The 16,306-nt window shown below is 41.7% G+C and overlaps 1 protein-coding gene across 3 annotated transcripts in view; it reads left to right on the top strand.

The window, feature by feature from the left end:
- Positions 1-16,306, top strand: part of LOC104934053 (neuropilin-1a) — a 76,133-nt gene that overhangs the window by 41,275 nt on the left and 18,552 nt on the right. For all 3 annotated transcript variants that reach the window (XM_019267431.2, XM_019267430.2, XM_019267432.2), the window contains 5 exons: positions 1,160-1,326; positions 11,034-11,189; positions 12,910-13,054; positions 15,844-16,019; positions 16,103-16,255. In XM_019267431.2, the coding sequence (XP_019122976.2) occupies positions 1,160-1,326; positions 11,034-11,189; positions 12,910-13,054; positions 15,844-16,019; positions 16,103-16,255 (797 nt within the window). The remainder of the gene's footprint in view (positions 1-1,159; positions 1,327-11,033; positions 11,190-12,909; positions 13,055-15,843; positions 16,020-16,102; positions 16,256-16,306) is intronic.

Genomic DNA, 16,306 nt, shown 5'->3' with positions numbered 1-16,306 from the left:
GTTCCTCAAACGACCGCTGCAGAAGTGAGTCAGTCTGCATAAGTCCCCATGTTAAAATGTCACAACTTCACAGTAGAAATAAACATGTTTACAGCCTGGTAAACCTTCAGACCTGCTTCAAGCTTCTCTTTTTCTCTTATTAAGATGTCAGCCTGTGCTCTGAGGAGCTGTGATTGGCATATTTCACCACTTTTTGACAATAGTTTATGGCCTAGACGACAAAATAACATATTAATTGGTGCCGTTTGATGGTATTTACACCCATTTATTAGTATTTTAAGTCAATCGTGGCCTTCCCTGATACAATAAAAAGCATGGTCACTGATAAATCTGCAGTTTTTAGTGTGTTTTTAGAGGTAAATGTCATTGCATGTCATTGCAACCCCACATGCATGTCATGTGCAGGTGGGGTTAGTGCATAGCCTCCAAAGTGCCTCCACACAGGAGCTGTTTGAAATGACTCCTTTACTGCTGTGACTGACCGCCCAGCAGGGAGCAGGGACAGGCACTTTACAATGTCTGGGTGACACTCTAATCACAATGCTCACTTTGTTTTTTCCTGCCTGACTCCGAGACAGACTCTGGAGTTTATTTCCGGCACAGATTTATGACTTTAACTCGAGTTTCTCTTACAGCCTCAGATGTGTGGAGTTAATGATAAATTCAGTTCATTAGCAAAATGGGTGAAATACTAAGATTGAGTTCATGCAGCTAATGACGTGTGGATTAAATTTTAAAAATGCATATTAACCTGTCCTGACTATAATTCATGCCCGGCTCTCGATTCACAACAGTAACTTGATAATTACCTCCTAATTTGATGATAATTTTTGGTTTTCAATACTTAATTGCCACCCGAGGAACAAAAACTTGACATTTAATGTTTGAGGAACTGCAGTTTTTGGCACTTCCACACTGGTTTTAGCACAGTATCATCATAGTCAAAGTATAAAGATGATGACTTGGTTTCTTTGTGAGATTGATAATATAAATCTTGTGTTAGAGAATTTGTGAAAACTATCAATATAAAAAGATAAATATCATAAAAGAAAGAAATTACCTTTTAAAAGCAGCATTTAACCACCATATTATTGTACAAAAAATCATTTTAAGTCACTTTTAAACTCTTGTTAATGGAGTTTCTTTCTGTCTTTGGCAGCTTTCACCTGTATGGAGCCGCTGGGCATGGAGTCTGGGGAAATCTCCTCGGAGCAGATCACCGCCTCCTCTCAGTATAACTCCAACTGGTCCCCCGAACGCTCACGTCTCAACTACCAGGAGAACGGCTGGACGCCCTCGGACGACACCATCAGGGAGTGGATACAGGTCAGTGCTGGTTAGAGGTCAAAGGATCGTGTCTTGTGGAGAATTATGGAGGAAATTATGTCACAGTGGTTCTCACTTTAGAGTATTGCGTATTCGCTCAACGCTCGTCTGAACGTGACTCTACTGCCGAGCTCTTGCCCACATCTGGTCTGAATATTGCTCACTGGTTTGTACCACTTCTCTGCACGTTACAGGAACACAGGAGGGGAAACAAAATAAGCCAACATGCATTATTTATTGAAATGTGCCTCTCCAGCACAGCTGACACTTCTCATCTTCTTTGTAAAATCTGATGTAGCAGCTTACAATCATCTGAAAGTGGGGCTGGAAACAGAGCAGCATGCTGCGTTTGGGCTTTGAATGACCAACAAACTGACGGAAACAACAGCGGTCCACAACCTATAATGCAACATGGAACATGGTTTCATGTAAGACGATATTTTCATGGACCAGCCCTCAAGATGTCAGGGATAAATATCATAAAAATACAATTCACCATTATGCTGAACTAGCGGGAGCCCTGAGCTTGTTTCTATGCAAAGAGCCGGACCTGATTGAGGGTTAATGGGAGACAATGACACCCAAAGTTTGTTCCTAAAGTCCAGTCTTTTGCTGGCTTGCTGCCGGAGCAATTTGACGTGTCAAGAGGCAAAGATGCACAGATGGATGTGTCTGGTCATTTTTCAAAATAAAACATCTCTGGGACTTCAGTAGCAAATCTACGGATCGATACCGGTCTGGTTTCGGCTATCTTGTAGACCAGTGATAGCCGAAACCAGACCGGTATCGAGTCTTTGGCACATGTGAACAAAGTCAAACCACAGGTCCTGTGCTCTTAAACGCCCCTAAAGAGGACTGCAGTCCGTCACGTTTAGCTAAAATCACAGGAACTCAAACCTAATTTGTTTGGAGTCTTCTTGGCGCCTCTTGCGAACACGTCACAAAAACAAGGTACTTAAGAGTCCTGACTCAACAACAACAAGCATGTGCGTCTCCTAATATTGTCCCAACCAAAGCAAACTAATCCTAGGTGAGACCGACCTGTCACATCGAAGGTGCGGTTGGAATCCAGGACTGTCCCATTGTCCAGGACAGGAACTCATAGAGGAAGTCTCACAATGCCCCTCGCAGTAAGAGCAGACCCTTCGCTTCCTTTCCTGTGGGGGTTACAACAGGAAGTAGACAGGAAGAAGACCACGGTGCTGGATTAGTAGTAGCGGCACTCTATTGTCTGTCTTGGGACTTCTTTTAGCTACTGCACCACAGCTGAGACCTCCGGGATGCAATGATACGATGGGCAGCGTTTGAATGGAAGTTAATGGGTTCGTAAGTGGTGAGAGACGAAGGGGATGCTTCGAATATGCTCACAAAAGCTACGAGCAATTACTTACTGCAGAGTTTCTTGAAATAAAGAGTCGAATTTGAGGACAAGATTTTAGAAGACGTACCGCTGATGTCTCATGTTTCATATCCCTTCCAGCATTTGTCATCTCTCATTATGGTTTCATGCTATAGAACGAGCAGAGTCGGAGCTCTTCGCTCACCTCTTTGCTCATCTGTTGGAGGACCAATTTGGAGCCCCTTCGCTTCATGTATGATATGTAAGTCTGGATCACCAACCAGGCAGAGTAAGGAGACTACCTCTGGGTTACTTTGTGGTAATTTGATGAACAGGAAAGCAGACAGTATTCCAGCAGAGGACGAGTTCTGGTTTTTGTTTTTTGGCGCCTCTGGGTAAAACATTACCGAGTAACAGTACCGAGACACGACAGGATGGAAACATAATGCACAGACAATGGGGTGGGACCGAGGGGGCGTCGATGGAGACCCGCAGCTCAATTTTACACCTCCCGTGGGACGTTCTTGCCCCGCGTACACGAAGTCATCGGACTGAAGTGTTTTGTTGATGTTTATTTGCATTGTCGTGATGAATAGAAGCATGTTCAGCCTTCTGATATGGCTACACCTTTTAAACACCTTTTAAATATAATCTCACCTCGCTTTTTACACATCTATGGTGTGGCGACGCTACAAGAAAACCGCCCCAGATAATGCAGGACCTTTTTTATGGGTGTCATTTTAAGTGCTTGTTGTTCATATTCCCAGAAACAATTTGCAATCAAACGATGAGCAAATGATCAGAAACCAACTGACGATGCTTTTTAATATCCTTACTGGCAGTTACACCCTTGTGTCTCTGAGAAAAACCTGCTTCTTGATAAGTGCTTTGGAGCACTTTGAGATCTCTGGAGAACCTTTAACCTATCCGAAAGAACCTTTTCTGCTGTTTAAGGTTCTTCTGTTGTTTTGGAGCACTTTTGGTGCTTTGGGGAAGTTTTATGTTCAATAATCTCTTTAAAATGTTCTTCAGAATATTGATTATTGGTTCTTTAAGATGACTCTTTGTAACAATTTGACCTGGTTTTGATAAAAAACCAACAGAGAGAGTTTTTGAACAGCCTTTTTTGTGAACATGAAGTACGTATAACTTTAACAGCTTTTATACTCTTTGTTATGGTGTCATTTCTAATTCATAAGGACGACAACTGACCACTAATGTGATAATAATTTATATAAAGGGATACATAACTTTACTGAATTACTTTTTGAAAGTTCAGCATTTAAAATCTATTCTTTTAATTCAAATTATTAAATTATATATTGCACCTTCAATGAACTCAAATACTGCTACTACAACAAATACTATTTACACAAAATTCTGAGAAGATTTTGATAATAAATGTTTCTTTGAAGAACCAAAAGGTTCCTCGCAGAACCACGAAGAACCATTTCCAACTTTATTTTTAAGGATGCCACCATTAAAACAAACTCTCCTCTAAGTGTTTCAATCTCTGGATTTTATTGTTTTGAAGCCTGAAATAAAAACCCACCTCCAACTTTTAAGATTTTTATACACATTTGATTAAAGTAACCACGATAATTAAAAGCCCATTCCTCATGATCTATAAAAAAAACAGAGAGCTGAAACACCTGGAGCTGAACATGGATGTGCTGCTGCATTGTTCTCACACTGACTGTAAACACTGACGGAGGTGACGACACTCCGTCATTCAGCGACACCGATCATGAGATTTGCACCACATGTTCAAACCCCTCACGCCGGAGGCTGGAAGGTCCAGTTTGTCCCGTGTGTGTGGACAGATTTCTATATGTTGTTGAAGTAAAGGCTTTGTTGGCAGGTCCCTCCTGAAGGAACAGCAGACCGTCCTCCTGCCGCAGTGATTTATAGCCTCAGAACCAGTTCTGTTGCCCGCCCCCTCGACTCCGCGAGGCATCTGAGTTATGACCGGTTGTTTTCCTGAAAATAATTTTCCATTTTATTTGATTAAGTGTGCTGCGAGGCCAACTCGGCACAGCGTGGTTCGCCTTACGGCTTTCCATTCATCTTACTTGAGAAGAAAATTATGACTTAGTTAATTCTTGCGTGCCTGCCTCCTCCACTGCAAACACTTCTATTATTCATTGAAAGGCATTTATATTTTATTGATACTTATTCCAGGTTACCATTCATAATGTCATCAGGGTGAGGTTACCCGGTGGCAATTTGGATGGCGGCAGACGGTGAGCTCATTATCTAGCTTGATGATGAATCTGTAATCATATTTTGCACTCTGGTGACTCATTTCATCAGCATGCTCGATATTCAAAATGAATTGGACAGCTTCCATATCTATAAACCACATTTTTATGCCGAGGAATGATTGACAGGAGTATTAACTGTCATGCTTTAGGGAAAAAAATGCAAAATATTTGACTCACGCAGCAGTGAAATTAGCAAAGTAAAGAGCTTTAAATGTGAAAAATATAAACAAAAAGAGTATTTTTAGGGAAGTATTCCAACAAATTGAACAACGCAAACAAAGTGGAGTACAAATCCACATTTCAAGCAAGCTGACTTGATCAATTAGTCCTTAAAAATGCTCAAAAACTCTAATCGGATATGAAAATGAGCTGCATTCAAGCATCGTGGCTCAAAAATAGGCAGCCGGTGCATCTTCGCAAGTCGTAGTAAATTGACTTGTTATTGAATACCATGATGTAAGCCCAGGAAAGGCTTCCTTCCCCTTCTTGACTTCAGGTATTTATAGACGCCCTGCCGTTTGTCTTCAGGATCTCTTTTGACGCCACCAGGAAGACCTCAGCGATCCGCATCTGGAGAACACATTTCGGCCTTGTGTGAGTGTTGTTAAAGCCGTGGACAGAGCAGGAGGGGGGGCTGAAAGACAAAAGATCCTCCAGAGAGTGTTTGAAGGGAGTCCCGCTATCCGAAGCCTAACCTCTCCGGAGAAATGACACAGTGAACTTCCAACCCCCGGAAATGTCAATAACCGAGAGATACAAATCTGAAGACTTATTAACACAGAGATGTACGTGTGAGGCCACGTCTGAGTGTTCTTTAAGCACATAAATCTAATTTCTCATGCGGTGACACAGGAGAGACAAAGAAGTGATGAGGTGAGAGTTGTGTCATTAACCGAAGAAAATAAAAACCCCCAAATTAAGTAATTAGTCTGATGTTCGTTTTGGAAATGAACCTCGAGGCTGCTCAAAGAAAGTATTTCAGAAATTAAAACATCTTTTTCATCAATGCCAATGAGTCATTTTGAAACTCTGTAATGAGATTTTAAGGGCCCAGCGGTTAGAGAAGTCACTCAGAAGATCATCACACTTTACTTGTATCGCACTTTTAGTACAAATTTGATGTAAAAGAGAGTGCTGCAAATGAGTTTATAGACAAAACCACAAACTGAGAGAAAAATAATGGAATAAAAGGAAATCATAATAATAATAATAAAACATGTTAAAATGTGTAAACAGATAATAATAAAAGTAAAAAACTGTAAAAATGTGACCCTAACCCTAAACATAACCGTTTCCCACAGAAATTTAAAGGACCATATTAAAGTTATAGCTCTTTAATTAGCCATGCATTCATGTTATTTAACAGGATCTTTAATAATTAGAAAGAGGCTAAATTCCTAATACTGCAAAAAGAAAATTCAGCAATGAGCTTTAAAGAGTTTTAATGTACAAAGTCAGCAGTGATCCCTGAAAAATCCTTGAAATGTCTGCAAACAGTCTACGTGGGATTAAGAAAGTGGATGTCATAAAATCCAACAGAAAAATAGTGACAAGCAAAAGACCAAAGCAAACTTCAAGTCCAGTTTATCAGTTTGAACAACGATAATTGCTCCAAGTCACCGTAGATTTGGTGTCAACTGACAAGCAGGACGGATACGTCGCTCCTTACTCACGAAATAACAAGAAATCAGCAACATGAACACAATGACATGATGAATAAAGTCTGATTATCAGTCTAACGTCATCTGGTTCACATGCAAAAACGCTGTCAGTCGTGCAGTTTTCCGTCATCTTCAGAGTCGTTTCTTTAACAAACACCAGAATGTTTTAGGAGTTAGAAAAATGTTGCATGTAGCAGAAACTTCTTCCCCTCTGTTCATCCACTGCACCCCGGAGTACGGCTCTTTCTTAAGTAAACACTGAAACCTCCGATGAGACGCGACTAATTGAGGCTCTTTCTTTTACTATCACTGCTGAAGCAGTTTCCTGTTATGGCAGGAAGTCCCAGTGTTTTTTTGCGGGGGGGGGGGGGTTTGGTGTTCAATCTCATTTAGCCACAGTTTAACTGAATTATGTCCCCTTCCTGCATTCAGTTCCCTTCATTAAAAAGCTCAAAGTGTGACTATTTTCTGTGGCATAAATGTGTGTGCGCTGCCAAGTGTTGAGTAATTAGACGATGGAAGAGCAATTAGCCTCCGTCATTTGATGGAGGAAGTCTGGAGAATGACCGGCCCGCTACGGAAAGCATGTAACGACTGCAGCGGCTGTCCAGAAGAGCCGGGGCGTTTCCTGTTTATTCAAACTCTGGGAAACTGTCACGATTTTAAAACTAAATCTGAATATTTGTACTGTACGTCTGGCAAAAGTTACATTCAAAATTAATATCACTGATACGTATGTCGGTCAAATTATACGAAGCATTCGGTTAAATCTGCATAACGGTAAAGGGGAAAAAGCTGTTTTTCAAGCTATTTTTATAGGAGAGAACCTTTTATGTTATTATAATAATTTTCTAAACTAAACCAGAATTTAAATCACCAACCTGTCAAGGAGTCCAGCCTTAAATGATATCAGGTCAGTATTGTGTTTATATTTAAAAAAAAAAATCCATTACAGTTTTCCAAAACCCGAGGTGATCCATCAATCCATCCGTTTTTATTAAATAAATCTATAAATAAACATACACAGATGGCTGGTTCTGTACCAGTAATTCCATTTTCCGTAACCGCTTGTCCTTATCCGTGTTGCGGGACGCTGGAGCCAATCCCAACTGGCACTGGGTGATAGGCAGGGATACACCCTGGACGAGTCGCTTGAGAACCTAAAGATATTCAGTTTATTGAACAAAGATAACGCAAAGCACAATTTGTATTTGTATGTATACGTGACAATAATTAATGGGTTATCGATACAGTTATGGATTATTTTTTACTGCCGTTCAACTAATTTATGATTTCAACTTTAAGTTCCCTTCATCTGTCGATTCAAGGAGTCACTTCCATCACCTTTACAGGAAAAACAACCTACATTATATCCTAAAATATTGAGGCAACTGTTTGTTATGATCGTTAAATGGCAGCTCTAGGAAGAAGCTTTTGCCTATTGAGTTTACAATTGCTTTGCCCAACATGAGGTCTGGATTAAGGTCAATTTAAAGTTTAAAGAAAAGGATGAAAGGATTAAAAAAATACAGAAAGATGCAGTTTTATAATGAATATATAACTTTTTTGTTGTGAAACACAAGATACAAAGAGCCACTCTGCCATTAAAATGACTAGAAACCACTTTATTTAATATCTTGACGCTGTAACGAACAACAAAATTATCTACTTACATCTCACATCCAAGCTTACCATACATTTCTTTGTTGCATACAATATGTGCTGTGTTTTGGGGGGATGCATCTCATGGGAATTCAGATGAGAATGCAGCTGGGAAACTGCAGCGAATAATCCCACGGAAAAAACATCGTTTCCCAAGGGTCTCCCCGTCAGTCTCGGAGCCCACACAGACCCCACAAGAAACTATTTTCCTCCCCTTTTCTTCCTGAAAAAGCAACAGTGGGTGAAGTTAAATAATGGCCTCTGGTGCTTTCCCATGTACGGTATCACAGCGGCAGCCGTCTCTATGGTAATATAATTACACACCATATATTACAGGCATCCCGCATGCTGAAGCGCTCAAGTGTATTTTGGTATGCAACTGATAATTTCCAAACTCAACAAACAAGCCCATTTTGCTGAGTGGAAGTGGAGTGAGATGGAAGTCAAATGGAGTGCCACCTCGTTTAATACAGCTCCATTCATGCTCCAATGCAGCTTGTGATGTGATAACCACGACCGGAGCTTCTTAATTTAAGATTTCAGTGTTTGTGGACGGTATACTCGTGTGAATCGCTGATTTAAAGGCTTTTTTTGTTATCTCTACTCCTCTATTTGATGATAACTATCTTTTATTTATTAATCTTTTATTTCATCTTTTTCTTTGCTTCCTCGCTGCAGCGAGATAAAAATGCCTCGGCCATCTGAACAAGTCTTTATCTGCTATTTTAGCCCCTCCTGGATCATAATTTCATGCGAAAACTGGAAGAAGCGTAGCCGCAAGATGTGATAATGTCGCTGTAATTTCACTCGGAGTTACTTATTTGAAGAATTGCTTTGAACAAGTGAAACTGCCTCGAGAAATACGGACGATCGCACTTTATTACCGATTTGTGTTTAAATCAAGTTACACTGTGTTTTCCCACCATCGGGTTCTGTTTGAAACTAAAACACTGGCTGTTCAAACACAGGAGACAATACGTTTAGTCTAGTCATACAGTCAAACTGGGAATTTCCCCCCCAGCCACCGGAGAAATGTCGGCTATTTTAAGCTGTGACGGCTAATTGCTTTGTTTTAGCAGACGGGTGCCGTGGTCTGCAAGTAATTATCTTAAAACCTGAACTTAAAATACTTGAAATACTGAACCAGAATCACTTTTATTGGACAGGTATGTGAACATGGACAAAGAATTTAATCCCATACGGCTAAAACAAGGAGCAACGACAATAACATGTAGACCGATTTGGTGTAAGATAATGGACGCTAAAGTATGATTTATGTAGCAGGATGCTTTATGTACTTGTGTATGAGTGATAATATTTACATGTTTAAGGAACAAAAACTGAATTTAGACAGTCAGAATAAATAATTTGCTAATAGAGCTGATAGCGAATGCATTTCCAGATGTGTGACATGACTCAACATAGTTAGTTCTGGTCCATTTGTGTGTTTTTAAGCTGAGAATTTATCATTTTTTAATATCTAACTTCATGTTTTGGCGACATCACGAGCACAAGTGGCTGCGAGCTCCTTGTCAGCATTAATCGCCGGCTGGCTGAGAGTTTGTTTGGGTTTAACTCTTGACATTTTGACCCTAACCTCTGACATTTGGCTTCGTTTGTTGTCCTACCCAAAGCTGGATGAGGATGTTATAACGGTTTCTTGATTGAGCTAGCGTATCATGCGTTTTTAGTCCGGTTGTTTTATATGTAGTCCGTATTTATACAATCTGCTGTTTGTCTAACACAACTTCTCAACCTAGAGGGTTTACAAAGAGAGACACTCACCACAGGCCATACACTACTCATTAGTGATGCGGGTGCACAACCGTAAAATTGATCCAGAGTTGGTTCCCACACACACACACACACACACACACACACACACACACACACACTGTCTGGTATGAGCCTCGTTGGCTTGAATTAGACACTTAAATGCGTCATCCTTTACAAGGAAAAGATTGTTTTGTTCGTAACGTGAGAACAAATCAAGATTTATAGTAGCGGCACGAGATGTGGCTGTGAGTTTAAAATCAGAAACTAAAACAGTTTGAGAGGATCCGAAGCTGTCGGCGCTTCAACCGCCACCTTTAAGTGGCTGTTTGAAGAGAAAATGATTAAAGAGTGTACGCGACTTTACAACGCTTGTCAGCAGTTTAGTACTGACTACATAATGTTCCCGTGAAGGTCTCGGTTATGTGGCAGAGAGGTGATTGTCTTAACAAATGGGGCTGACGATCTCTCCAGTGTCCTGCTCTGATTTTTCACTGTCTACTTATGGACGGATCACAGTATAATTAATGAGGTCTGAGCCTCTTGTTTCCCATACGCTTCAAGCGAAACACGGCACAAGACAGCGTCGTGTTTGTTGGCTCTTCATGTAAAAGTTAAAATGTGCGTCTCTTCTTTTAATCCAGTTACACACTTTGACACTTTAAGATCTTCCTAGAACAAACACAATCTCATGCTCGAGCAGACTCGGGGCTTTAAAAAAAAGTCCCCAAAACTTTTTGCATCTCCAGGCTTTCATTTCCTTTAAGTGCTTTCCTTGACAGCTCCGGTTGTAAGAGGAGAGCGTCGTTCTCATTTTCTGTCTCCGTCTGGATTTTCCATCACAAATGCACTCGAGGCCTAACATTTTTTTCCGTCTGATGTAACCCCACAGTCGTGTCAGATGTACTCAAGTACCAACCCTGTGGCAATCGCATAAGTATCTCACATGCAATCCTGCCTGAATCTTTCCAATGACCCGTCCTTGTGTCCTCTCTGCTGTGTTTCCAGGTGGATCTGGGTTTTCTACGATTCGTCACCGCCATCGGGACGCAGGGTGCCATCTCGAAAGAGACCAAGAAGCGTTACTTTGTCCGCTCGTACAAAATCGACGTGAGCTCCACCGGAGAGGACTGGGTCACCGTGAAGGAGGGATCAAAGCCGAAGGTAAGACGCTGCTAACAACGCACAGATACCTCGTATTGATGAGTGATGAAGGACTCGGCGCTCTGATCAATGGGTGACAGAAGTGCGGATGGCTGAATCGATGTTTTTCAAGGCTGAACGCATTTGGCAGCGTTCCTAATCTGAGCCTCGACTGAAGTCTCCTTTACATCTCATCAAAATCAGAATCCATTTCTCACGAGGTCTGGGAGGGATCTCGGTGAAACTGTGATAGACTGAGATAAATTGATGGCGTACTGATTCTCTCATTAAGCGACGTATTGATAGACGTCAGCTGACAAACAAACATCATCCCAGGGTGCTAAATTTGTCTCCGGCTTCAGTATATATGTCAATACTTCTACTTAAACCACAAGATACCCGAGAGTTTATTGTCAGAAAGTTACAGTCAGCTGATTATTATACATGTTCTGTAACTATTCATTTGAATAATAGCACTGATTAAAGGCCAGAGGAACATAATGTAGGCTACTGTCACACACTGAACAGTCTTTATGGCCACATGCTGCTGCAAACAACGCTGCAGCTGAAGCTTTATGTGCCTCAATGCAGCATTTAGACTCACTGAAGTCATGTGTGACCTCGATACAAATACGCATTTCAAACGCAGCAGCAGATATTTGTGATACTTACAGTCGAGGGAGCAGTAACAGGAGTACGTGTAGTTTTTTACATTTGCAGCAGTGATAGTGGAGACAGTAGCAGTACTGCTTACAGTGTAGTAGTAGTGGTGATAATACCTCTTTTACTAGCAATACTAGCCCTCATTTTAGTAGTACTAGTGACTTGAAGTGGTATTTGCTGTAGCAGCAGCTGGAGAAGTAGTAGTACATGTGTATTGGGCTGTATTGGCAATGTCGGTCTAGAAGCAACAGTAGTAATAGTAATAACAGAGGTAGTAAAAGCAGTACTAATAGTAATAGTATTTGTAGTAGTAACAGTAGTAGTGGGAATATTGGTACAGCAATAGTTGTAGTGATAGTAAAAGCAGTAATAGTAGTAGTTGTGGAAATGTTGGTCTAGCAGCAGTAGTAATAAAAGTAAAAGGAGCAGTAGTGCAGTAGTAGTACAGAGTACTGAGTAATACTGGCAATGTCAGTCTAGTAGTAGTAGTATCAGTTGTAGTAAAAGGAGTAGTAGTAGTGATAATGTTGGTACAGTAGTAGTAGTAGTAGTAGTAGTTAACCTAGTAGTAGTAGTAGTAGTAAGTAGTAGTTAACCCATTAGTAGTAGTAGTAGTAGTAGTAGTAAGTAGTAGTTAACCCATTAGTAGTTGTAAGTAGTAGTTAACCCATTAGTAGTAGTAAGTAGTAGTTAACCCATTAGTAGTAGTAGTAGTAGTAGTAGTTAACCCATTAGTAGTAGTAGTAGTAGTAGTAGTAGTAGTAGTAGTAGTAGTATAGTAGTAGTAGTAGTAGTAGTAGTAGTAGTAGTAGTAGTAGTAAACCCATTAGTAGCAGGTAGTAGTGACACTGACAATCAAAGCAGTAGCAGAAGTAGTACAGTTGTACTGAGTAGTATTGTCAATACTACTCTAGCAGTAGTAGTGAGTGTATTAGCAGTAGTAGCAGCAGTAGTGGTAATGTTGGTACAGCAGTTGTACCAGTTTCAGTGGCAGTACCAGTAGTATCACTGATTTCGGTATCACTATTAGAAGTAACAGAAGTACTAATTTCTATCCCTTCTTCTTCTTCATCTTCAGATCTTTCAGGGGAACCACAACCCGACGGACGAGGTTCACGCCTTCCTGCCCAAACAGACTCTGGCTCGTTACGTCCGCATCCGTCCTCTTTCCTGGGAGCAAGGCATCTGCATGCGCTTTGAGATCTACGGCTGCAGAACATCAGGTAACGCCCGGAGACACGTGCAGGACACATACGTACGTACGTGTATGTGATATGAACCTACACCCCGACGCTTACGGACTCACTTTCACGTCCTTAAACCCGGGATGCGTTTACACTAAATGTATCTTTACTCGGGCGTCAGTCGAGAACTTCTTGACAAGTTCTACCTCCTCTTGGACGTGGACGCCCGTCCTTTTCGGACACTTTCCCTTTAATAACATTACCTCGCTTTTTGCACGTTGTGAATCAAACTAACATCTTTTTGGCTGAGGATGAGAATCTCCTGCTGCTCTCTGTTGATTTAAAATAATCACCGCTTCCAAGGCGAGAGCGCAAACTCCCACAAGAAGGACACTGTTATTCATTACGGAGGAGCAGAGCAAAATCACGCTGGCTCATTACTCATCCTCTAACATTATATAAACCTTAGTCCTTGATGTGCTACAAGCAACTCTCAGTAGGAGAGCTCCATAAAGTAGATATTAGGCTCTTACTCATAGGAGAACAGGCTGTAGAGTGCTAGACGGGTGATTCAGGAGTTATAATGACACAACTGGGAAACCCGGGAAAGTGTGTGTGCAAGTACCGAACTCCAAAATTCCGTAACCTTCAACTTGAACCTCATTTTGACCTGAATTGGATCCAGTTTCTATATTTAATGCTAAACGTCTGAACCAAAACATGCAAGTTAAAGACAAAATGCATCAACAGCAGGCTCGCTTTTACTAATCTAACCGACTTTTTCCAGCCCTGGACTTACGAGCGCAGAAACACAAGAACACACACCCAGGCGGTGCTGTGGGGGGTTTCCATAAAGAACACTGAGTAACTATAAATTCACATTATGAAGGAATTTACATCCTCGGGAGCTATTGTTAAGCCGCAGATATAACTCTGGAAGCATTTGTCAAACACAAATATCACACTGAGACCTTTGACAGTTTGAGCCCGGATATTAGATCTAGCTCGTTGTAGATAATAGATTTAACTTGGCTCGCAGTGACCGGACCATTGTGTCCACATATTTTCATTAAGTTTTCTTGTTCCGAGAAAGCTAAAAGCGCTGCTTAAGTCTCTCCGTTATCCGGTAATTATCCCAGTATGTTTCCTAATACTGGAATGATGCTGGAGGACGCAGACTTGACTGGCTGTTCAGCAGATTGTCTCGTGGCCTCGAGGCCGCATGTAGCATGCCCTGTCTGTCAGTGTCGAGACTTTGGACCTCCAACATTTGTCAGATCTGCGACCAGCTGCTTCTTCTGACAATTTATGTTTGTACAGAGTTCAAATATAAATTCCACATTGTAGATGTGTATTCGTTTGTAATACAAATGCACTTGTGTAGAGGCTCAACTTTAAATCTGAGCTTTTACTTCTTGTTTTTTCCCCCCGTGAAAGTTTTCACGGAAGTTTTCCCGCATTTTAAACTGTGCTACACGACCTTCCAGTATTGGTACTTGAAAGGAATCAAATGATTTAAAAACAATCTGCAGTTTGAATAAAGTTAAACTAAGCTTTAAATTTAAAATAAGTTCTTCACGTGGTGCACGCATACATCCATGATGACGTAGAGATAATAAGTGGAGGTTGTGGCTCAGGAGGTTGAGCGTGGTCGTCCACTAATCAGGTGATCGGTGGTTCGGTCCCCGGCTCCTCCAGTCTGTGTGTCGAAGTGTCCTTGGGCAAGAAACTGAACCCCAAATTACTCCCGAAGGCTGCTCCATCTGTGTGAATGCGTAAGATTCCCTTCTCTGTAAGTCACTTTGGATAAAAGTGTCCCCTAAATTACAAAAAAATTACTACCATATTTCAAAAAGACTGCAATCACGTCACATCTTGAGGAAGAGAAGTGCGGATCAGCAGTATAAGTTTTCTACAATAAAAAGTTTGAGTAACTCGTCTAAGGAAAGAGTGTATCGTATGCTGTGCAGACGGTAAAGCCTTTCCTGGAAAGTCTTTTATTTTGGGTATAACCTCAGAATTTAATCAAATTGACTTGACTTGATCCCGGAAGTCCGGTCTGAGTAATGCATCCAGGGTCAACTTTTTTTTGCCCCATCACAGAGAAAGTGGTTAAACTTTTACCGCAACACGTCGTCATCCAGCGAGGCGCCGCTGTGCCCAATCAAACTCATGCAAGCTCACATTCCCGGTGGAGTTTTTCTCCAGTTTCCCCTCATGGTTAATGTAAAGTCCCTCCTTGAATTATTATAAACCGCCGTGAAGTGTTTTGAGCGTTCAAACTGATGGATCTGTTACTCAAACTGGACTCGGCTGCGTCGTATTTCATCGTCTCGCCCGTTACCTCGAGCGATTGGAGCTTTTTTGAATTTGTTTAACCGGCTGCTTTTGTTCTGAACACCCACTAAAGAAGGCAATTTATTTGACGCAGTGCTATTGTTTGTCTGAAGGCAGGCTCTGTAACAGTAGTAGCAGTAGGAGAATGATATAGAATCGGTGTATGCAGACTTCTTATGCAGTATAAACTGCTGTTCATGGCCAAACCGGTGCTGGTAGTTATATTTATGATAGTAACAGTCGAGGCGAAATGAAACCAGCCCTCAGAAAGCTCCATGATTCAATGCTCAGTCCAACCAAACTCATCCCAGAGATGATAAATGAGTCTTTGGTGTTTCTACTCTAGAGTTTAAACACTGCAGCAACGCCCGGAGGCCATCAGCTAAAACCGCTGACTAAAACAGAGACAAGATAAGGATGACTGTAGCCTTTCTAATCGTTACTGTACGCCTCTAAAACTTTCTTTATCCCTCCTCTCTCTCTCTGCACAGATTACCCATGTTCAGGGATGTTGGGGATGGTGTCGGGTCAGATCTCAGACGCTCAGATCAGCGCCTCGTCGTACGCCGACCGCGGCTGGGTGGCTGAAAACTCACGCTTGTTGACGGGGAGGTCGGGCTGGACCGGGCAGCAAACCAAACAGCCCTTCAGGAACGAGTGGCTACAGGTGAGTTTGAGGCTGAAGTTCAGTGACGGGGATGAGGTTTCAGAGGACACTCCGAGTCAAACCATCCGTTTTTTTTCTCCCAGGTGGATCTGGGCCAGGACAAGATGGTGAGCGGCGTGGTGATCCAGGGAGGGAAACACCGCGACAGGAACGTCTTCATGAAGAGGTTTAAGGTGGGACACAGCCTGGACGGAGAGGTCTGGACCATTATCAAGGACAACGCCACCAAGCCCAAGGTTGGTTTGACATGCGTGCATTCAACCTGCGTTTGACGGCTGCAGAATGAA

This window comes from Larimichthys crocea, chromosome II (assembly GCF_000972845.2).
Source record: "Larimichthys crocea isolate SSNF chromosome II, L_crocea_2.0, whole genome shotgun sequence".
Lineage (NCBI taxonomy): Eukaryota > Metazoa > Chordata > Actinopteri > Sciaenidae > Larimichthys > Larimichthys crocea.
This window is presented reverse-complemented; position numbering and strand designations above follow the sequence as displayed.